The following is a 24,351-nucleotide window of genomic DNA, read 5'->3' as shown; positions in this document are numbered from 1 at the left end:
GAAATAAGCGAGGGCTTGTTAAACTACCAATGAAACGTAGCCTAGGTAGTTCTTGTCACACCAGTTGGAAAAATGCATGATCTCACTTTAGAAACCTGGCAGGGATGTCTGATTTAGCTCGAGGCCTTTTTTTTAAAACAATGTGTAGTGTATATAAAGCACTGGTGACAATACACATCCTTGTGGGGCTCCAGTATTGGTATGTCCGACTGTAGACAGATCTGCTGGGTTCTCTTTATCAGAAAGTACTTTAACACTTTCAGTGCCACCAGGGGGCGCACGACTTAGTGCTTGAATCGGCGCCAATGTTAACGTTAATATCGCCTAATCTATGTTTTAAATTATGGCTATGTGTCTAATCTGCCCGTCGCTTATCAAAGAATCATTTTCCAGTCAGTGTTGTCAAGGCAGATTGGTTTTTTATCGCTTCATTTCCGTTTGAGAGTGAAGTCACCTAGGGTCTATGTTCTGTTCTGATGACATCAGAACCAATACTCTGCGTTGTGAATTGCCCGTCCTAAAAGCCCTGGGCCCTGTTTCTTGTACCTGGATAACTGAGTTAGCCGGATAACTTTAACTGGATAACTGGGTTAGCCGGACTTTCCGGTTTCATGTACGTGGATTTTCCAAATCACCATGACAACATATCCAAAAGTTTGAGCCTGGTCGAAAGCAGAGTTCAAGTTCAACTTAGCCTGAACCATCGCCACGCCCCCGCAAAGAAGTGACGGCCCGTTTCCTGAAACTATTCCCACAGTCTACGATCTGCATTATACCATTCTGAATTACGTTCTTGTGCTCCATTCTTCCAGAGGGGGCTTTTGAAATGTAAAATAGACCCAAAATGCTGATACTAAATTCACTTTGTCCTAAATAATGCACGTTATATATACCGTGGCGACGGTGGCGCTCGCTCGTGCGATGTACACATTATGTGGTTATTTTAATTTTAACTGGGATTAAGATGTCTGATGAGATGCGCTGTTTGACGGATTTGAGAAATTGAATGAGCCGTTGACGTCACATTAATGAATGAGGATAAAGAGATAAACTTCATTCATAACAAAGGATATTCTAAACACGGGTCTCTCGTTCATTAATGTATAAACAATGAATTTATCCCATCTGGCACAGTGGTCCAGCGGTAGTGCTCAAGCCTGCCAACCCAGCGACCGGGGTTCAAAACCCGGTCTTTCCAATATGATTTTTTTGAATATAATATTAATGATTATACGCCAAAGTAGCCTGGTTTTAAGTTAAAATATTATAAATCTACATGCATTGAGGATGTCATTCTTTATATAGCTCTCAACGTGCACCAAATTGAATTATTCCTATATTGCAAAAAGAAGGAGACGACTAGGGTCTTGAACCCCGGTCGTCTGTGTGAAAGTCAAAAGAACAACCCGTTAGACCACATTGGAGATAAGTTAAAGATTGACTATACATCAATCAATGGGTAAGAGAGCCGTATCGTAATTCTGTATAACAGTTAACTAATTATTTTCGCTAGCAAGATCTCATTTGATTATTCAATCCAGCAGGCAAGTTTAAAGAAATATAATTGATTGATTGAGGTAATGAGGGACTTAAAATTAGCCTATAGATAACGCATTTAACTTGTCGGCGAGGCGATTGAGCCGTACTGCAATATGTTAATAAAGTTTTAAATCAATTAATCAATCAATGCCGCTAGAGAATCAGGATTTCTGCGATCGACACCTGCTGTCTTCTCAGCTGAGGCGGGCGCGCGCACTGATCCTGAGAATCAAGTCTGGCTTGAGTTAACGAGACTGAATCCACCTTCTTGGAACAGGAAAATCCCGGCTTCAAACATCGGGTTAACTGAAGCTGGATAATGACATCTTGATCGACTTAGTTGAACCACGTACAAGAAACAGGGCCCAGGTACTTTCAAAAGACCATAACTCTGGTCTTGTTTCACGGCGGCTGTGCAGGAGAAAAAGAGGAGAAGTTGTCTCAAATCTGGTTTTAATTCAAAGTTAAAAGTGTAAAATAACGAATGCTATAGTCGGATCACTAGACACTATGCAGTCTGCGATCCAGACTAGACTAAAAAGTAGATTAAAGAATGGTAATTGTTGAGTTGTCTTTGTTCTCTGTTGATAACAAAGAGGATTCTGTTCTCGTTCCAAAAGCTTGTTCTCCTTGTTCTCCTCTGTTCCTGCTGCCGCTCCGCTGTGTGAAGAGGTGGGAGGTGTGTCCCTGTGTTGGTTCCGTCCTTGTGTGTCCTCCCACCTCCCTATTTTATCCATGAGCCAGAAACCCTGGGCGTGACGTCACCAAGTGACCTCACGCATAGGATTTCCACCCAATCGCGAGCCTTCCCAGAGTATTTGAAAAAGAGGTGGCCCTTAAGCCCAATAGTTCTCGTTTGACTGTTTTAAAACTAGGTAAAAATAGTCTTAATATACTGGGGATTTAAGTCTTCAAAACAGTCTTTCTGGATTTAATTCAATAGCTATAAACCGTTTATATTTAGCTTTCATTAATAATATGTTCCCCCCATGATTTACCAAGACTCTTTAACCTAGAGACCACATTGTTTCATCTCATTCTGAAGTACAAACATATTTCCTCTTTAACCAGCTACAAGAGAATCTATATTCTATGTTATGGTTTTACAGTTATGACTGATCCTATAGTTAGTTACTGCATATTTTTGAAGTTAGTCTGCCCTTATTCTAACCCACCTTGTTATCTAATTCAGTGTCCAACTGGCCATAAACTTTCTACTTAATCTTAGACTGACAGGTTTAAACCGATCTATATTATTCTGTTATTGTCTGGTACAGTATAAATGTCTAATATTACTTTAACTCTGTTTCTGTCAAAGTATTTTCCTCCATGTTCTTTGTGAACCAGAGGAGTTTCCCCCCCCCATTATAGGGCTGGCTAGTCACCTCAATGTTGGGAAAACCGGTTTTTGAATCTAGACAACAGCTGGGGGTTGGCACCAGGCCGGGAAGTCTGTTTAGAGAATGAGCTTTTGCTAGATGTCCTAAATAACCAAACGGCCTATTGCCCCCACTGTATTGTGACAACTGTATGTAAATCTATTCAAGGGAGATTTTATCAATGGTTGAAATAGAATCTCGGACGCTTGCCTCATCCTCCCCCAGCTACTCCCAACCATTTGGCTGGGGGCTCCATAAAGCCTTTTGTTCGAATGTTTACCGGCAAGGGGGAAGTTTGGTCATTTTAAGCCTGTATTTAAATCTAAAAGGTTTCCTGTTTGCCCACCTGTGGTTCCCCAGAAAGACAGACCCCCAGTATCGGCCCTGACCAGAGATTATCCTAATGGTGAATCTGCCCAACACTTTAACATAGCAGATTTCCATAATAATTGGACAGTTTTGAACAGAGAATTCCACCACAAGAGCATTTTGAAAAGCGCCCGTTTTCAGGTGAAAAACAGCCCATTCTGTGATAATCGCCTTTTACTGGAATATTCCAGAACGTTGATATTTGTCGGCCTATTTATGAATCGTTTTCAAATAAACGCTAGATGATCAATAGTATACGTGCACGCACGCATGTTCGAGGCGCGCGCTGATAATAGCTGTTTTCATTTCCTCATGGATTTTACAGTGAAACCGATAGAGCACATATCAGAAAAAAGCTTATCTCCTCGAAAACGAGTCTGATTATCCTAACACTGATAACAGATTCCTTACCTGACATCAGATGGTATCCAAATGGTATATTCCAATTCCTGATCACCATTCAAAAAAATCGATAAGTGTATAGATCTAACGTGTATACACTAGAACTCATGATCAGCGGGGCTCAGAGGATCCAGAATGAACTCTGGTAACCCCGGCTGCATCAGTGGACTGGAAAATGTGGACTGGAATATTTTTTTCCCCCCATCCATTTTCATTGAGTCCATTCCAAAAGTCCATTTACCATCTGGGAGACGATAGGGGGCGCTTTTTTCACATCTGATCGCCGGCGGCCCTTGGGTAGGCTAGAGTAGGCTCGCGTGATGCAATATGATTTCAGATCGCTAAAAAAAAAAATCTGAGAAATCTCGTGAGTGGCTTTCAACGTAACTATCGTAAACCCGAGATTAGCCGTGAGTGGCAGTCAAAATGTTAATGAGCTTTGTGAAAAGCATTACTAAAAAAACAAACAAGTTAGTTTAGTTAGTTAGTTTAGGTTCGTGTTAACGTTAGATAATGTACAAAATAAACATTTTCCGCTGCTATAAACATCGCACTTTTATTTTGAAAACCCCAGAAAGGAAGTCATTATATTTGCTTTACCATCCTGTTCTGTGTTAGCTCCGGTTAGCTCTGAGCGTGCAGCAGTTAGTATTATATTATCAATACCAGCCATTGGATTACTGTTTTCTAAATTGGGGAGGCTTTTAATCGTCAAGGTAATTGGATTTTAAGTCATGGTATCCATAAACTTCAATCGGTTCGGATCCTTTGAAGGAATGAGAATATCAACAAACCTGTAGGGAACGTCGGGCTACTGTCCTCCCTCACTTCCAGTGATGAAGCTAAGCTACGCTAACGGAGCGACTGTTCCCAAAGCTAAATGCACGCACAGAGACAAAAAAGGTATGTATCTTCTTGTCTAACTCCAGGGAAGATGTTAAATAAGCTAATTTCCCAAAATGTTGGAGTTTTCCTTTGGCCATTTTCCTTGGCCATTGGCTGATTCAAAGTGTTCAGATCCAATGTAACATTGTTAACATTATTATTATCTTTTCCCCCCTCCTTTTTCCGATTTTCTCCCATCCCACCCTTCCTGGTTGTTGCGCACTTTCCCCTACTGTTGGTCCGAGAGGCCGGAGACTGTCGCATGCTTTCCTCCGACGCATGTGCAGCCTGCCGGCAGCCAGCCTGGCCGCGCAGATTCTCACTGGGAGAATGTAACGTGTGGGAGGCCGCACTACCTCTCTCCAGATCCTACCCTCGCTGAGCAGGCGCCCCGACCGAACTGTAGGGGTCGCTGTCCACAACGCCCAGGACCCACCCGCCAGCTTTCCCACCCTCTAATACTGCCAATTGTATTAGTGTGAACGGCCAGCCAAGCTGGTGACAACGCCGGGAGCTGGATTCGAACACGCGAATCCAGCATCTCCGGCGTTGGTGACTAACGCAATCTCCGCTACGCCACCTGACCGCCCTAACATGTAACATTATTAACATAGCATCATAGATCAGATGTAACATTGTTAACATAGCATCAACACGTCTCCGAGGATGATGGGCAAACTGAAACTCATCTACCATTGATGCATTTGTTCTCCATCCCCACATCAGGATCACAGCTGTGTTTTGAACTGCATTGTGGGATGGGACAGCACCATTGGCAAGTGGTCAAGAGTTGAAGGAACTCCAAGTGACCCCAACCCCAATGACCCCTATGCAAAGATTGACAGCGAGACCCTCTTCAGAGATGGCAAGCTGACCCCATCAATTACCATTCTTGGTAAGCATGCTCTGCTCTGACCCTTTAACATTTTAAACACTAAATCACAGCAGACCTGGGATAAATATAGTTAACTACATCTCAGTGCAAAGTAAATGTTTTTTTATAATTCAAAGTATTTCCTACTGAAAAACATAAGTATTGAAAACCTTGTTTATATTAGTAGCTATTGTTTTGGTGCAAGATCTTTACAGACAAACTATATGGTCTATATATATATAGTCACAATACCAACTACTACTGCAAAATTAACCCATTCAGTGCCAACCACGAGTATAGTCGGGTTAACTCGCCATTGCTTCCGTGCCAATCACGAGTATAGTCAGGTTTTAATCGTTATTTATTTTATTAGCCATATCCATACATTTTCATCCATCCAACCTGATGTTATCGTTAGGAATGGGTCTGAGCTCGCAAAAGGGCAAATGCTGCCTATCGTCTCCCGGATGATATTGCACATCATTGGATTGGATTGGCTGGGTATGGGCATCAGAAAAAAAACTCTGGTCGGGGTTTCCCTTCTCGAGCATGCAGCTGGATACTATTGCAGCTTGGTCGAGTCAGGGGGGCAGCTTGGATTATGTGTTTTGGACTATAACGTTGGATCAATGGACGCGATCGATATTTGGAATGGCGATCAGGAATTTGATTAATCTTTTTGCATGACATCAGATGTGAGGTAAGGCCTTTGTTACGAATCTTGGGGTAATCAGATGTTCCTTTCTCCGCCATCGGAGTGTGTGTGAGGTTCGCGCCGACCAAAGTACGGAGAAGCGATTTTTCAGACCCCGCTTCTCTTCGTGCATGAGGACACATACTATCGATAATCTAGTTTATTTGAAAACGATTCATAAATCAAGCGACAAATGGCACGCTTTCTAAGGAAATACATTTAAGCTCGATTTGCTGGAGTTTATTGAGATGACCGAACGCCCTAGAAATAGTATATAGATATTCATCACGGTATAAAATGGAAATGTATGTATGAAAAAATTATCCGTTTCGTGCATGTCGACTGGAAGCAACTCATTGACGATCACTGTTATTTAGATCTATTGCTATTATATTGGATATGTTTTATGCACTCGCAAATAAGTCCTATTCTCCATTGGATAAAGCGTTGGCACGGAAAGGGCCATCAGCAGAGGGCGCTGTTGGCCCGGAATGAGTTAAACAGGGAAAATTAACCCCCAAAAATGTGGCCCAGGTTTGCAACAGTCATAATTAACTTGTCCATTGAATGTTAGAAGTGAAATGGCCTGTTTGGCTTCATTTAAATGTAGTTCCTTACATAGCATTTATCACATTCTACACCACTTTGCATAACGTTCTCACGTTTGTCTGCCTTTGTTTCCCCAGGTTGTAATGTTACCATCCCGTCCGAGGTGATTATCCTCAACTCGATTGTCCTCCCGCACAAAGACCTCAACCGAAGCTTCAAAAACCAAATTATTCTCTAATTAAAATCTCCTAAACGCTCCATTCACTTAGTGTCAGTAGATGAAGGATTTGGCACTACCTCTGAGTTACTGTATATAAGATGTCAAAATGAGGAGATATGGGACATTTATTTACAGATTGAAAGATGGATTTTTATATCGTTTGGTGTAGCCGTACACATCGGCTATTGTAAGCATCATTGATGTACTTAGGGAGGCTAATCATACATGTAGGGTCACCTTGAAAGCATCCTAGAACTTTATAGAATTTGTATTTTTTTTTATCCACTCTTTTCTCCCATCCCAATTCCATTGTGCCAATTCTTCCCTCCCCGGTCTTGAATGTTGCTCGCATATGCCCCCCACTGGCCGGTTGTAGGGAGGATAGAAGCCTTGCATCACGCGTCCCCTCCGGTACACGAGGAGGCAGCCTGTCACATCTTTTCACCTGCCAGCACGGACTCTCATTGGCGAGGTGTAACGTGTGGGAGGCTCACACTGCCCCCGCCATTTCCTGTCTCTGCTGTGCAGGCGTCCCCCAACCGACCTGTAGGAGTCGCTGTCCACAACGTCCAGATTACCACCCATCGACTTCCACCCGCTGACTCTGCCAATTGAGTTAGTATGACGGCTGGCCCAAGCCGGAGGCAATGCCGACAGCCGGAGTCGAACCCAGTGTCTCTTGAGTTGGTGACGAGCGCAATGTCCACTGCACCACCCAGCCGCTCCAACTTTATAGAATTTCTATATTGAATGTATTTAACAGTTGACCTGAAGATGCCCCTGTAATATAATTTGTTCGGAATTAATACATTAAAACTAGTTTTGTAGATGGTCACGCTTTTAAATATATTTAACAGTCTAGTGAGTTTTAGCAGCCTCCAGTAGACAGTTCAACCAATCAGGAAAGTTTCCATTGTGTTTACAGCAGTGTTCAATTAAATTATTTGGCCTTCAAGCATGCATTCATATTTTCCTCCATCTACCCATGATAAGCTATTTAATTTACCATCTGCAGTGCAGTGCTTTTAGTTTCCAAATTCCTAAAGTAGAGCTGCAACATATTGACCATAAGTCAAAACTATCCAATTTCTCTTTTCTTCATTCATGATTAGTTTATTCGATATATGCTTTCGATATGCTTACAAAATGTGCTTTTATTATTGAGTGCTAAAGAAATATATTTTTTTATTATCTATTTGGTGGGAGGCTAATCTATTGGATCATAACATTTACTGGCAAACTTATTTATTAACAAAACACTGCTTACTTAAATAAAAGTGAAAACCTTTACATTCAAAATATCAGTATTCTTTATTTTACTCATAACATACAGAAAGAAAATGGATAAAGGGAAACACTTGTAAGGACAATTGACTATCATTCCATACTTTAGTTACTGGCAAACAATTTATTCACAAAGTGAAAACCTTTACATCCAAAATATAATTATTTATTTTACTCAAAAGGAAACTATTTAAAAAAAGTAAGGACAATTGGCTACATTCCATTAACTATATTAATCTCCCAACCACAACATGCCCAACCTTAATCCCAAATCTAACCCTAAACGTACTCCCCCAAACCTTAAAATGGCCCCCCCCCCAGAGAAAAACACGTCCGAAACTCAAACTGGTCACAAATACAGCAATAAAAGCTCACACACAAATTCAAAGCAAGGACTCAAGGAGTGGCGTTGTGGGTGGGGGAAGTGAAGAACCTTGGAAGAACCTTCCCCGGGTCTGCCTTTGCCTTGATACTGCAGGGAAATGTCAAATGATTAACAGGAACATGTATTGTGGAAAAAGTAAACCGCTGTTGTTCCCATGTATAATAACAACCCCGTCGAGGTTGCTTGGCATCTTACGTGTGGTGGACTGCGTTGCCGGGCCCCGGGCCCTCATAACCTCTGCCGTGAGCCTTGTAGTACACGCTCAGCTCTGGGGAGGTCACCGGCGCAAACAGCGGATCTTTAAAGAAAAAGAAAAAAGGGCACAGGCTTCGTTGAGACCATTTTCACAGCATTTCTGCCTGGTGCTGTAAGTGGTATTCGTTTCTGCAACGTGGGTCTCCCAGTCCATCCGCTCTGCAGTAAACACTTTTATTCTCTGCTATCCCGTTCCCACTTTATCCAATCAGGTGAGAACCCTAGATATTTTTGCCAAGCCAGATTTGCTTACTGCACTGGCAGATTTTACTCGTTTCAAAACACACATTTGCTAGTTATTCTTATTTTTATCAGAACAAATCTTTGAAAATGTATTTTGTGTTATAGCGGAGGGACTGGGAGACCCATGTTACTGACCAGCACCTTTAAGGGGGACATTATGCATGTTTTCAACAATTCTATATATAACTTATCTGTGGAACATGTTATAAACAATAAGAAAATAGTCTAAATGTAATTTAAAATTATTTATTTTCCAGCATATCCTTCTTCCCATTGTTGGAAAATCGGGTTCTCAGCCAGTAATCTCTGTTGTTCCGTGAAGTCTGCATTGTGTTTATTCTCTTACTCATCATACTGGCTGATACACTATCTCCCCGGTAATGCATCCGAGTCAGAAGAAAACGACACCCTGTAAACGTGATACCTTTCCTTCAAACATTGTTTATTCCATCAACATATCCTCACAATGGAAAACAGTTCTGAAAGGTCTTTGAAAGGTCTATTGCAGTGATTCTCAAACTTTTTACACCAAGTACCACCTGAGAACGTAGCTGGATCTCCAAGCACCACCATATGACAGACGTTAAAATACAGTCTATTCAGCTATGCACAGTTCACGCAGGAGGCAAATGTATTCCTAATACTAGGGCTGACCTTCGAAGCTTTTTTTGGCAATCGAAGCTTCGGGGCCGAGCTTCGATTTTAATTCGAAGCTTCGGAGAAAAAAAAAAAGAGAAAAGAAATTCATATTTTCTTTTTTATCTTATGTTGTGGGACTTGGACAGCACTTTGGTAAACTGTTGTTTTTAAATGTGCTCTATAAATAAAGTGGATTGGATTAATTAAGTAGCCCCTTTCGTGACTGACGCAACCAACAAGGTTTCACTCGGCTGCGCTGCCTGGGTGCAGTGGGGCTGCTCTCACAGCCAACGACATGACATAATTATGTTTCAACCTTCGTCTATCAAGCAAACAATTATTATATTTAATTTATAATTATATCAGACAATGCACCTACAAAAGCAGATGATTACAATTAAATTAGCAGCATAGGCATAGCCTTATTAATGTTTTGTGTGGCGTCGCCGTCGTGTACAACGATACTTACGTTTTTTAGGTGATTTGACAAAGTTGTTGTAGAGTTGTGATATGCCATTTTCTTCTGGCATATCTGGCACTCGGCTTTTTGGGCATTGTCTTTGCATACTTTAAAGTGTAACCACACGTCTGATGACTTCTTCGTCGACATGTCTGCTGCACATGTCCTTGTTGTTTTCAACACAGATAATCTCCACGTGCTTGTTGTAGAGAGGTGGAGTCGAGGCGCCGCTTACTTTCGTTTCATTGGAATGGAGGCGGGAAGGCGCCGCTTACTTTAGTTTCATTGGAATGGAGGCGCAAGATTTGAGGCAAAAAATACTTTTTTTTATTTTATTTTTTAAAACTTCGATTATTTCTTTATGTTAGAAGCTCGTGCCATCGAACGAAGCTTCGAAGTATTTAAGACAGCCCTACCTAATACCATTATTTATTGTTAACTTTTGTCAGCCACAATGTACAAAGGGGTAGCACTAGAACTAGCCAACTCTTCCACACAACTCATACAATGCAAGGGGCATTAACTAACATTCTCACATAGCAAGTGAGAAAATTAAGAACTGTATTTCAGCAAATGTACTTAATTCCCTCCCTCTCACAGCAAGCAATTGTCCTTCGTTCTCTCTCTCACACACACACCATGTTGTTGTCCATTGACAACTCACATAAGCAGGGCCAGACTGGGGAAATAATTCAGGCTGGGAAATATAGTGTGAAATATAGCCCCAGGGGTCCCCCACCAGGAATTATTGTTACAAAGACTTAATTTCCTGCATTCTGGTGCAGGCATTTTTGAAAATGTACCCTTTAAATTCCAGTGTTTGTGATAACATTCAATAAATTTTCTAATTGTAACCCTTTAAATGCCAGTTTGTGTGATGGCATCACAAATTATTGTTAATATTTTCAATATATCAAATGCAAAGTAAATTTTTCTGGGGGGGATTATTACAGGCTAGGCATGTGTCAATGATTAGCAACAACACTGATGGATTTTTTGTAATGTCAGATTTAACAACAACTCTTTTCAGAAAAGTGGGAGTATTTCATTTTTTATCGGACATTACAAAAAAATCTAAAAATAAGTTATGATCAGGGCTGAAGTTGAATAAAAGATTTATGACCGTTTAGACTGCATTACTCTGTCAGTGATCTCCTGGGCTGGTTGCTCCCCACTTAGGTTATCTAACTATCGCGCCGTCGCAACTAGAAACACTGGCCTGGCCTGCTTATAAGTTCAGTGGCCTGGCTGCAAACATTTTATTTTTTATTTTTCAAGTACCACCAGCGGTACGCGTAGCACAGTTTGAGAACCACTGGTCTATTGAATTCCTTAATTCTACTGTTCTTTCCTGATCAGTTCGATGAGCTTGTGACTGCAACTTGTTCCTGTTTGCGGACGACGCAGCCCTGCTGGTCTCTGACAAGAAAACGTTACAGGTTGAAAAAACCCTCAGCTCGGAACTAGGCAAAATCTGCATATTGCTCGCCGACAACAAACTATCATTACACATGGGCAAAACAGTCCATTCTCTTTGGTTCAAATAACAAACTCAGCAAGACAGACTGCTTCTCAGTTACAGTGGGTGACAATATTGTCACAAGGAAAGATGAAATTACCTACCTGGGTTCCATCCTAGAGGCTAATCTTTCCTGTGACAAAATGGCATCCAATGTAATAAAAAAAAGGTCAACCAACGAACTCGATTCTTGTACCGGATCTCCTCTCTGGTAAACAAGAATACCCTGAAGACTCTGGCAGGAGCACTCATTCATGGGGTACTACGACTATGCTTGCACCTCATGGTACCAAAGCACCTCAAAGGCACTAAAAACCAAATTACAAACATCTCAAAACAAACAGACTACTGCTTGACCTGACTCCTAGAACCCACCTCACCCCTGCACACTTTGCCAACCTAGGATGGCTTAGAGTAGACGACAGAGTACAGCAACTTGCAATGGACCTGGTCTACAAGATACACTACACCACTAAGGTAGGTACCCATGTACATGTCAAAATACTTCCCAAAGGTCAGTGAATACCACGATCACAACACCAGAGGGAGCTCCACAAATCATGTAAAACCCAGATTCGGCTCAAACAAGGGACTAAACACGTTTCGCAATTATGCCACATCAATGTGGAATGCCCTACCCAAAGCTGTAAAGGAATGAATTACTACCCACTGTAGGAGCCAAATCCTATGATAAATTGTAACTTTATTGCCCCCTTAGAAATGTAGTTTATTATGGTATTCGTGCTTTGTGTTTATTAATATTTGTCAATGAATTCCAAGATGGAGACTTACCTGGTCAACTCCCCCCTTTTCCCACGTTCCCCCTAACCACTCCTATAACATGGCAGGTAATTTAGAGTTCATGCAGGCCCAGGTGGAGCGGTACCATATAGTTTTTGACCGCACTCAATTCGCATTTGATTGACAGTTTAAGTTCATGTACATAACCCTTTTTGTTTGTTTTATAGTGGTAGGCAGCTATTGGGGCTGTTGTGACTCGCTTCCCAATAAATCCCGTTTGTTTTGAAAGTACATTGGACCAGCGTCATCTTTTCTTTTTGGATTGCAATTCGGAGCGTGTCGGACTAACAACGCATTACCTGGAACCTCAAGGCAACTGCGGTTCGTATGATTGCCTTTATACCCACCTTCAAAAACTCTCAAAGAACACCTACGGGAGACTGCAATTCGAAACTGGCCCCTACAAATGTCCTAACCCAGTTGTACAATAAAGACCAAGCATGGCTTTGTCAGTATTCCAATGTACAGTGCCCCCCCCCCCTACCAACCCCCCCCCCCCCCCCCCCCACCTCCAATGTACAGCCCCACCCAACCCCACCTACCCAACCTCCTCCAATGTACAGTTTCTATGTCAAATATGTATGTCAGTATTCCAATGTACAGTGTGTCCCCCCCCCTACCCAACCCCCCCCCCCTCCAATGTACAGCCCCACCCCACCTACCCAACCTCCTCCAATGCACAGTTTATATGTCAAATGTATATACACTCTTTTTCTGGATTTTTTTAGTATCACAAACAGTACTGTATTTGCAAATCTGGTATGTCATAAATGTATAGATGTAGCAGTACTGTCTATCTGTATGTCGTGTGTGTCATATGATGAATTGAAAATGGGGGACCCTGATGGAAACAAGACGAAAGTCTCAGGTCTGCATCCTCTTAACAACTGTATGTATTTAACTGTACTGTACCCATTCTGCAATCTGTTAATACAGTTTTCAATCAATCAAAGGGTTGAGGCCTAGTGGTTAGCCAAAAGCCTTCCCTGTTAGCCGAAGCTAGCTACCTCATGGCCTAGGAGGGTGGAGGAGGCCCCTCCACCACCCTCCAGCTATTGCAGCCCGTCAACGTGTCTACGCGTCAGCTTCGTTTCCTAGTCTGACTCAACCCGGAAGAACCCCCAGCTATAAAAGTGTATTTCCTTAGCAATGGCTATTAGCCATAGCAACGGCTCTCTCTCTCAGTCACCTCTGACACACTCTAACGTATCTCTTCCCCATAGCAACGGTTTCTCCCCTCCCTAGCTGATCAGTTATCGGTTGATATTAACACCTCGGCCGATGACCATGGCTCCATCCCTCGCAGGGCCCGAGTGAAGACACACACCGGCTGTCTCCTCATTTAAGATCTATAGATCTGTCAGAGTAGATGTCTGCTGTCATCTACAGATATTTACATTATGTACACATCTGAAAAACAAGTGCTATTCTTTCACCATGTACTGAACAAGCCATGTTTGTGGGTGTTGCCCACACAATTTGTTATTAATTAATTACTTATTATTTTCTGCCTGGCTACCCCACACCCAAGAGAAATGGGACAGCACATTACGCAGGCAGTGTTCCTGGCTCCAAAAAGCACAGCTAATTGCTGAAGTGAGGGATAATGAGTCACAATGAGGTGCACAATGCAGGGCTTAAGGCCCAATCCCAATTCCCTTATCTTAGTCTGAGTGCCCTCGACTGGTTAGTGGCACCCCAGAACGGAGCTACAAGGGGAAGGGGTTGCAATCTTAAAGTAGGAAACACCCCTTGTTACTGTACGTCATCAGTAGTAAAATAATGTAAAGGATCTCTTATTTGGTTTTCGCAGGGCCTAGAAACATAACCTACAGTGTAGTTTAACATATGATAGGGTACATATTTATTGTACGCATCAAACAACTTTACAGCATATTGAGATACAAAAAAAAAAAAATTTAAACTTTGACCAGTCAGCTGGTTCTTTTAGCGTTTATCGCTTTTTTCTGGTCAAGCATGACCGACAGAAACAGGTTGAATGGGGGTATAGATCGGGGGAAAGACACTCTGAGAAAATACGGCTAGTCCGGGAGTCGAACTCGCTACCCCAGATCCGTGACGCGCACGGTTGTCCCCGACGCCGAAATAGCGTTCGAGGTACGCGGTGAGCTACTGGAGCTCCCCTAGAGATACATTTTTTTACACAAATGTAAAGTATTTAAACTGAAATGTTCAGTATTTAAAAAAAAAAAACTACAGAATAGGTTTACATTCATAAATTAAAGTTTGATATCAGCTTGACCAGCTAAACAGCTGATGTGAGAGAGTTGTAGTTGCACAAAATGCATTAATTTTGAACTGATGAGGGTCCAGTCATGCAGTATATCTGAAATTAATCAACACCCCTCCAGCCAATAAGAATTGAGTACTCAATGGTATAATGAAAGCATGATAATCTGAAGACTTCATGTCATAGCCAAATGGCAACGAGTACCTGTAATTTTCCCCTGCACCTAAATAACATTTCAGATAGAAACAGCCATCACATGGCAACAATGTGATGGCTGTTTCTATCAACTTAGAATAAATATAGGTCATATGTATTACAGGCTCAAACGTGAAGAATGCACTTCATGAGTGCAGACCTTTGCCAAAACCTAATCCCAACTTTTTACTTTCATACTCAACATTTGACTTGATACAAATTTAATTTGATCTTGCAGTCAGACAGTTAGGCCTATTAATATCCACATGTAAATAATTAAATATGTGAACACGTGAATACATACAAAGTCAGCTGAAAGAGGCGAACAGACGCCGCTTTGCTCTATAGGCGGTTGAATTGAAAATATTTCAACCAAGAAATTCATCAGGTGAGATATATCTAAACATATAATAAAAAAAACTTGAACTTTAATATCTTAATATGAAATACTGCTATGAATGCTCTGTGGCATATAGATATGAAATAGGTTACATTTAGAAATAGTCTTTTTGTAAATATCAACAATGCCATTGTTTAGACCAAACTGACAAGAGTAAAGCAAGACAATATTTGCGTTGTATCAGAACATGCAATATTACACAGGATGGACCTCAAATTGCAACAAGTTTTAATTCCTATTTTGTAGAGTCGGTGCAGACTCTGCAACAGAGCTCTCCTACTAATCTGACCATGTCTCCAGTGGATCAAAATCAGCCTGTCTTTGAGCTGTGTGAAATCACTGTAACAAAAGTGACAACAATTATAAATTCCTTGAAGAACTCCAAAGCCAAGGATGTGTATGGTCTAAACACTATGCTACTAAAAACGTTTAATGAATGCTTATCTCGACCAATATCAACAATCATAAATAGATCCTATAGTGAAGGCGTTTTCCCAGGAGCATGGAAGGAAGCTATAATAACCCCCATCTACAAAGCAGGTCAATCCTCTGAGGTAGCTAACTATAGGCCAATTAGCATTTTACCTGTTATTTCCAAAATAGCAGAGAAACACATAGCAGAACAACTAACAAGTCATCTTAGCACCAGCTCTGTTGGACTGCACCCCATGCAGTTTGGTTTTAGGGCAAAACACTCAACAGAGACTGCAATCTGCTTCCTCCTGGAGAGTATTAAATCTAAGCTTGATAAGGGGAGAGTTGTTGCAGCCGCATTTTTAGATCTAAAGAAAGCCTTCGACACTGGATCATGGTGTCCTGCTCACCAAGCTTTCTCGGTACAACTTCTCCCCTAATACCATCACATACATGAAGTCTTATCTTGAAGGTAGAACTCAGAGAGTAAGGGCAAATGGTGAGCTATCCTCTGCCCTTAGCTGTGGTTTTGGTGGCCCCCAAGGATCTATATTGGGACCGCTGTCGTTTAGTTTATACATTAATGATCTTCCAGCTGTATGCAATAAGTCTGACATCCAGATGTATGCAGATGATACGGTCATTTATGTCCATGCAGAAACCAAGCAGCAAGCTGCAAACAAGTTAACAGCGGTGTTGACATCGGTCACTGAATGGTTGACTAACTCATGTCTGCATTTAAACACCAAAAAGACTGTTTGCATGTTTTTTTACAAAGAGGCTGATGAATACTGTCTCACCTGATGTCTATGTCAGAGGAGAAAGGTTGACAGTTGTATCCGAATATAAATACCTTGGGATAAAAATAGACTCCAACCTTACATTTAAAAAACAAATCAAATCGGTAGTAAACAATGCAAAGTTTCACTTATCAAACTTCCGTCACATCAGAAACTCTCCGTCAACAAAAGCAGCAGCACTGTATTTTAATGCCATTATTATGTCACACTTAACATACTCTCTGACTAGCTGGACACAAGCCTCCTGTACAACATTACGATCTGTACAGGTAGTTTACCATCAGGCTGTGAAAGTTCTGGACAGGAAAACAAACAGCCACCACCATTGTTATAGCAAACCAGAACCTACTGAGCTGGGACAATCTTGTCAAATTCAAAGATGCCTGCCTTACCTATAAAATCCTACATGGCTTGGCTCCTCCCCCCCCCTCTGTACTTTCATAAAACAGAAAGCACCTGCTGATAGGTATACCAGGTCTGTAGTCCGAGGGGACTGTGTAGTCCCAAACAGGAGGTCTGCTTTTAGTCAGACAGCCTTTTCCGTGAGAGCAGCCCACACCTGGAACAGTCTGCCAACACGGCTCAGGGAATATCAAAGTTACATCTCATTTAAAACTAACTTAAAATCATGGTTGAGAGATGTCAAGTGTGCGACCATTTTAACTGAGGGGTTGTATTTTAATGTATTTATTTGTATGTATTTTAGTGTATTGTAACCTATACTGATTCCTACTGTGTTTTAATTACTGTACTATGTTTTTTTAACTGAGGGGTTGTATTTTAATGTATTTATTTGTATGTATTTTAGTGTATTGTAACCTATACTGATTCCTACTGTGTTTTAATTATTGTACTATGTTTTAATTATTGTTGTGCTCATGTCACCTGCCCCAGAGACTACAGTTGAAAATTAGCCAACTTGGCTAAACTGGCATATTTACAGTCAAATGTTCCTTAATATGCACTGTCTCTATTTTAAACCAATAAATACAAAAAAATTCAGGTCAGGACATTCTAATAAATAAAAAATAACGTTTTGCCTGATGGGTGGCACCAGAGGATAGGTCACCAATATCAATAGGTTCCTTCCTCTTGGAGTCAGACATGTGCACAGCAGATTTCATGGTAATCCGGCCATTACTTGACACAGACAGACGGACAGGGGCGAAAACACAACCTCCAACCTCAACATTTATACCAAGCGTTGCAAGGCCAAGGCTAAGAGAATAACCAAAGACTCTAGTCAACCAAACAACTGCCTCTTTGCACTGTTGTGGTCAGGCAAGCGCTACCGGAGTCTCATGGCCAGTACAGAGAGACTCAGAAGGAGCTTCTATCCCAAGGCCATCAGGATGTTCAATGACCAACATCATCAACCCGTCCATCTACACTCATTGCACACACATCCACATGCACACACTCACTTTAAACAAACACTCACCTTAACTCACTTTAACACTACATTATATTTATTAAAAAGTCTGCATTTACCTCATTGTCTTTCACTGTACTTAGGTTGTACTTTAGTTTGTATAGTGTTATTCCTCCTTTACTTTTTTTTACTGTATGAAGCACATTCTCAGGGGCTCATACAGAACCAAGCATTTCACTGTGAAATACATATATATGTACTATGAAGTATGTTATATGTGACAAATAAAAACAAACTTGAAACTTGGTGGTGGTAGTCATCTTCAGGAAGGAACCATTGCTGAGGCCTTGTTTTGGTTCTGAAATTATTTGTAGAACGATCTGAATCATCACTGTACCACTGTTCACGCCCATAAATACAATAGTGTCCAGTTGGCTCCATGGAAAACCCACTGGGTGTTTTAAGCTCATCTCTAGGTATCACATTTTCATGTTTAACATGGGATGAGATTTGCGAGGCTGAGTTCCCGGGATGTGTGCTTACCTGTGTATGTTTTGTAAGTATTCATGTTAGCAGTGGTGATTGAGGATGTGGAAGAGACTTTCTCCCTCGACACCGTGAGGAGGCGCTTCCAGTACTCTGCTGGGAAGGACAGCATGCGACAAATAACCTGGAATGATGATGACACCAACCAACTCCCATCAAATACTTAAGACACTGCATTTAAAACTAAATCACCACAAGTGATATTTGAAAATAAAATAAAAAAGGGAATCATCTCTTGCATCTTATAAACTGCGCTTGCTCCAATCTAAAATGGAAAAACAGCATATTTTCTGATTTCTACCTTAACCTAATCTCGGATGTATATCTGAAGCACAAAGTAGCATTCAAATTCATATTTCAGTGCTGAAGAAGAAGCCATTGTTGATAAACATAGGCCTACACACATGTAATTGGCTTACGAAATTGTCCCTACTAAAATGAAAGTGATGCCAACCTTTGGTTGAGTGTTAGTGTCCGTCAGGATAGCCAGTGGAGAGGGATCCGCCATCCCATATCCAACTATGGTAGGTCCAAACACCCGAGCCAAATTTGACTGGTCCATTTGACAAATGGGGCTTTGCATGACCCTAGAAAGTTTTAAATGATATGTACCAATATGTATAATTATTAGGGTTGGGTACTGAACTCTAGTACCAATTCATGCTAGGTCAATCTGTACCACATTTCGGTACCTTTGCATATTTAGTATAAGAGTAATACACTAGAGAGAGGGAGCCTTTTCCACAAATATATATACTGTATCACAGTCCTGTCTCTTGGGTATTTGGAAAGACCAGACGAGGTCAGAGGAGTTTGATCATATTTACTGAGGTTGGCCAGATAATAGATGTTGATATTTAAACATTTAAAAACAATTATTCCATTTATTTTGTGTAGTGTGTTACAACAATAAATAACAATGTTAAAATTGATTAGTTTGGTACCGAAGGCGAGCACAGAAAGACTCAGAAGAAGCTTCTATCCCCAGGCCATCAGGCTGCTCAACGAACAATAAACACTATGCAACAACCATCAAATGCACACAGCACACACTCACTTTAAACAAACAACACACTGCAGCACCCACTCTCCACACTTTAGATCACCTAAACACACTTTATATTTATTGGTAAAGGATTTGCACTACAACTCGTACACCTTACTGTAAATTGTACCTAAATTGTACCTCATCCCATTTCTGCTTTGCACTATATAGTATTGTATATTAGTACATTGCATAGTATATTGTATGGTAACTCAGTTACTTCTATTCTGCATCGAACATATGTCTATACTGAACACTGTGACCTCTATTTTTACATGCTATACTATTTTATTTCATACTTATCTTGTCTAGCACAGTCTCTGGAGCGTAACAGTAAGAAGCATTTTGTATAAAAGTATTCTGTACTTCTGTATGACAACTATTAAAGAAACTTGAATTCCAGGAACTTGTACTTTTACCGGTATTGGTTAGAAACAGTACCAGACCCTAATAATTACCAATTTCTGCATTCACATCATATTTTACAACTTCAGACATAAAAATCATTGAAAATGTCATTGATATTTGCCGTCAAGGCAGTCAGCAAATAACCTGGCATGATGACGCCAACCAACTCCCATCAAATACTTAAGACACTGCATTTCAAAACAAACGCAGCTATTTTCTGCATTTCAAACTAAATCACCACAAGTGATATTTGGACAAAAGACAATGAATCATTTCTTGCATCTTATAAACTGTGCTTGCTCTAATCTTAACTGGAAAAACTTGCATATTTTCAGATTTCTACCATAATCTAATCTCGGATGTATATCTGAAGCACATAGTAGCATTCAAATTCATATTTCAGTGCTGAAGAAGAAGCCATTGTTGATAAACATAGGCCTTAAACACAGTTCCTTCAAACGGATAACAATTGGTCCAACCTGAAATGGAAGGTCTTACTTCTGTAGATGAAGCATGAGGAACGCTAATGTGTCTCTATTAGCCTTCGGCAACTCCCCTATGGCTCGAGACATGACCGCTGCACTGGTCTCTTCATCAGGGATCTCTGGAATGGAAGCAACACAGTAGTGTGATGAGCGAGCGGTAAAGCACCACAGTCTTACAGTATGGGCATGCCATAGAAAATACATACAATACAACACCAGCTATGGTGCTCTAAGGTTCACATTAATACCATAGAAAATAAATACAATACAAAACCAGCTATGGGGGGGGGGGTCGCCAGATGGTAAAAAAAATTTAATAAAAAAACCCAAAAAAAAGATTGTATTTTTATGCAGTCAGGCCACTGAACTTAGAAGCAGGCCAGGACAGTTGCAGCAGCGCAATAATTAGATAACCTAGGTGGGGAACAACCAGGAGATCACTGCAACTCACAAGTGGAGAACTATCTCTCTCTCTCTCTTGCTCTCACACACACACACACAAAAGGGAGCCGCATGTGATTGGTGGAGGCGGGACCCTTACAAAAAACTGTTGTTGCTAATCATTGGCACATGCTAGCCTGTAATAATCCCCCCCAGAGAAATCTACTTTGCATTTGATATATTGCAAATATATGCCATCACACACACTGGCATTTAAAGGGTTAGAATTATAAAATGAATATGTGGCGTTATGATCAGGGCTGAAGTTGAATAAAAGATTGTATTATTTTCAATCTGACATTACAAAAAAACTGAAAAAACTGAAAATCCATCAAAATCAGTGTTGTTGCTAATCATACATAGCCTGTTTTTTAACAATAATTTGTGATGCCATCACAAACACTGGCATTTAAAGGGTACAAATAAAAAAATCCCTGCACTGGTGCAGGAAATGAAGTCTTTGTAACAAGACATTTCCTGGTGTGGGACCCCCTGCTTAAAAAGTGGCCTGACGGGGCTATATTTTGCACTATATTTCCTGGCCTGAATGATTTCCCCAGTCCGGCCGCGTGTAGCATAATGACAAGCAAGCAGTGCAAAAATGCGGAAGCATTAGTCACCGCACGCCACTACGGTAAAGCGCCTTTCTTTTCAGGCCCGCTTTGGGAGCTGTCGCACGGAAATAGGCTGTCTATTGCCATTCTCTTTGACAAACTCTAACCTTAACCAGCTCCTTAACAGCGCCTAAACTTAACCGTTCTAACCTTAACCAACTCCGAAACAATGCCTAACCTTAACCTTAACCATGCCTAACCTTAACCATAGAAAGAATATTGCCATTCTCTTTGACAAACTCTAACCATAACCAGCTCCTTAACAGCGCCTAAACTGAACCGTTCTAACCTTAACCAACTCCGAAACAATGCCTAACCTTAACCTTAACCATGCCTAACCTTAACCGGCGAAAGAATACACGTAAAAAAAAAAATCACGTTAAAAAAAAATATTTGATGGGATTCGAACTCGCCAGCAAACGAGCCGTAGGATCCACAGCCATGCAGTCTTGCCAATTGAGCTATTTCTGGATACTGAATAAGGGGCGGTGACTTATATATATTGAGCTCCGCTCGTGTCGAACCAAGGCGGGATCTCATGCGCATGCGCGGGCACCTCGCGCGAGCACGCCGGCGCACGCACGCACCTGAGCGAGCACGCCGCCGCCGGTGCACGCACCTGGGCGCTGGGCGAAGGAAAATGGAAGGCGCATTACCGCACGCCACTACGGTAGAATGCTTCCGCATTCTTGCACTGCTTGCTTGTCATTAAGGAACAGGCAGTCCGGCCCTGGTTAAAAGCCTCCAATGCTTAGTGTGTGTGCGTTTGAACGTGTGCATGCTTCAACCATACATTTCCATTTATTATATAGGTATATAAAAAAGAATTGGCCAGGTCTTGCTCGAAAAAGAGATATTTGATCTCAAGTGACTACCTGGTAAAATAATAATAAAAAGGGATAGTTAGGATTAGGGCTGGGCGATACGGCCTCTAAATGATATCACGATATTTTTTGGCTCTATCACGATACACGATATATATTGCAATATTTTGACATTTCCTCTAAAGCACTTAAAAATGCTTGATTTAACCCATTGATGGATACGGTCACGCAAGTATGATGATTATACTGTAATAGTCCCTGCAACATATGTCTGCATTAAACGATGAAGATGCTTTCAAAAATAATTAAATGAAAAGTTAACATTTTTAAAAGAGTAGTCTACTGACACACCAATACAGGAAAAATAATTATTAACATCTAAGACAATTTATATAAAAACTCTTGGGTGCCTAAGACTTTTGCACAGTACTGTGTTTTCTATCCACTTTAGCCAAAAATACACACACATTATATACTGTATGGATGAGGGTTTGTGCAAAACATCACGATGTCCACGATACATTTAAAAAGTGTATCGTTAATGAACTGTACCCGATATTTATTTAATATAGTCATATTGCCCACCCCTAGTTAGGATATATATACATTTCTTTTTTTTACATAGGGTAAAAATCGATGCATTAGCTGACTTACTGAGAATAGTACCTTCAGTACTAAACTCTGTAATAACAAAACATGTATTTCAGTTATAAAAAATTTGTCCAAACCTCTTAATTTCAACATTATTTATTGTTGTAACACACTATACAAAATAAATCGCTTGATCATGTACAGTATTATGTTTTTAAATGTTTAAATATCAACATTATCTGGCTATCCCCAGTAAATATGATCTAACTCCTCTGACCTCGTCTGGTCTGAAAAGACACCCAAGAGATGGGACAGTAATATATACATTTGTGGGAAAGGCTCCCTCTTGTCTAGCATATTGCACTCTTATACTCAACATAAAAAAGGTATAGAAATTTAGTACCGATTGATCAAACGTGAATCGGTACTCAACCCTAACTGAGACCCATTATCGAAGTTCTGACCATGTTCCATGTTTCTTCTTCTCTCAGAACAATGTAATGTCTCAGAACTATTTTGTTTCTTGAAGAAGCCAGTGTATTTCTACACACTGGGGCTAAGACATTGCATCGGCCCGAGAGAAGAATCAAGCATTGGAAATACTGCAGTATTTTGTTGCGTTTGCACATTGTGGTGTGGATTAAAACCTTTTTGTTTCTGGACCCCCTTGGCTGCCTGTCTGAAGCTGCCTGGCTTACTCATAAAACTGACAGAACTTGAACCACGGGTCTCGGTATGTAAGCTAATGGCTATGCATGAATCACACGACTGGCAAATATGTCATACGAGTCAAGTATGTAAAGAAATCTGAACTATCCCTTTAACTTGAGATAATTATAGGCACTTATGTACATCCTGTTTGTTCACAAATCTGTCATTTACCCTTTGGACAAGATCATGTAGCAAGTTGAAATTAATTTGCTTCAACACTTTCAGTGCCAAAAAAACGTAAAAAGTAGTTTTATATCGAGTCGAGCGGTTCTCCCGGTTGCATTGAAGCGCGTCAAATGACCCCGATCCATGTTGTGGTGGGTTATGTCGTGGACCAAATGGACATCAGATGGCCATCAAACAATTGGAATATTATTTTTGGAATACTCCCGATCACAGGTAAGGACTATCCGATGTCAATTCTGGCTTGATCGTGCAATGTTTTTATACCGATCCAACTGATCAGTGTTTTTAGTGTTCAATACGAATGCAGTTACTGGCGATCAAATAATCAGAACCCCCCCCTTTCATGCATTCATGATGAAACATAATACCTATTATATACATTTGATTTGGGAATAATAGAGTGTCCAGGCAAAAAACGGCAACGCTTATAGTAGAATTCACGTATAAGGTTATAACTCAGCCTTTTGGGAATTACCCCAGACCACTCTAAAATTACTTATATTCACCACGGTATAACATGGGAACGTATGGATGAAAAAATGTATTCTTTTTCACATATTGAATGATAGAT

At 40.8% G+C, this 24,351-nt stretch overlaps 2 protein-coding genes across 4 annotated transcripts in view; one reads left to right on the top strand and one right to left on the bottom strand.

Moving 5' to 3' along the window:
- The window catches only part of gmppaa (GDP-mannose pyrophosphorylase Aa), a 28,779-nt gene extending 17,755 nt beyond the window's left edge, over window positions 1–11,024 (top strand). For all 3 annotated transcript variants that reach the window (XM_084314487.1, XM_084314485.1, XM_084314486.1), the window contains 2 exons: window positions 5,301–5,469; window positions 6,829–11,024. In XM_084314487.1, the coding sequence (XP_084170613.1) occupies window positions 5,301–5,469; window positions 6,829–6,929 (270 nt within the window). In that variant the 3' untranslated portion in view covers window positions 6,930–11,024. The remainder of the gene's footprint in view (window positions 1–5,300; window positions 5,470–6,828) is intronic.
- The window catches only part of LOC311228478 (rac GTPase-activating protein 1), a gene marked incomplete at both ends in the record, with an annotated part of 31,743 nt that continues 15,983 nt past the window's right edge, over window positions 8,592–24,351 (bottom strand). The window contains 5 exons of the mRNA XM_084314382.1: window positions 8,592–8,667; window positions 8,776–8,878; window positions 18,473–18,599; window positions 18,930–19,062; window positions 20,427–20,532. Of these exons, the coding sequence (XP_084170508.1) occupies window positions 8,592–8,667; window positions 8,776–8,878; window positions 18,473–18,599; window positions 18,930–19,062; window positions 20,427–20,532 (545 nt within the window). The remainder of the gene's footprint in view (window positions 8,668–8,775; window positions 8,879–18,472; window positions 18,600–18,929; window positions 19,063–20,426; window positions 20,533–24,351) is intronic.

Source organism: Notolepis coatsorum, assembly GCF_963971535.1.
Source record: "Notolepis coatsorum genome assembly, chromosome: 5".
In the NCBI taxonomy this organism is placed as follows: Eukaryota; Metazoa; Chordata; class Actinopteri; order Aulopiformes; family Paralepididae; genus Notolepis; species Notolepis coatsorum.
This window is presented reverse-complemented; position numbering and strand designations above follow the sequence as displayed.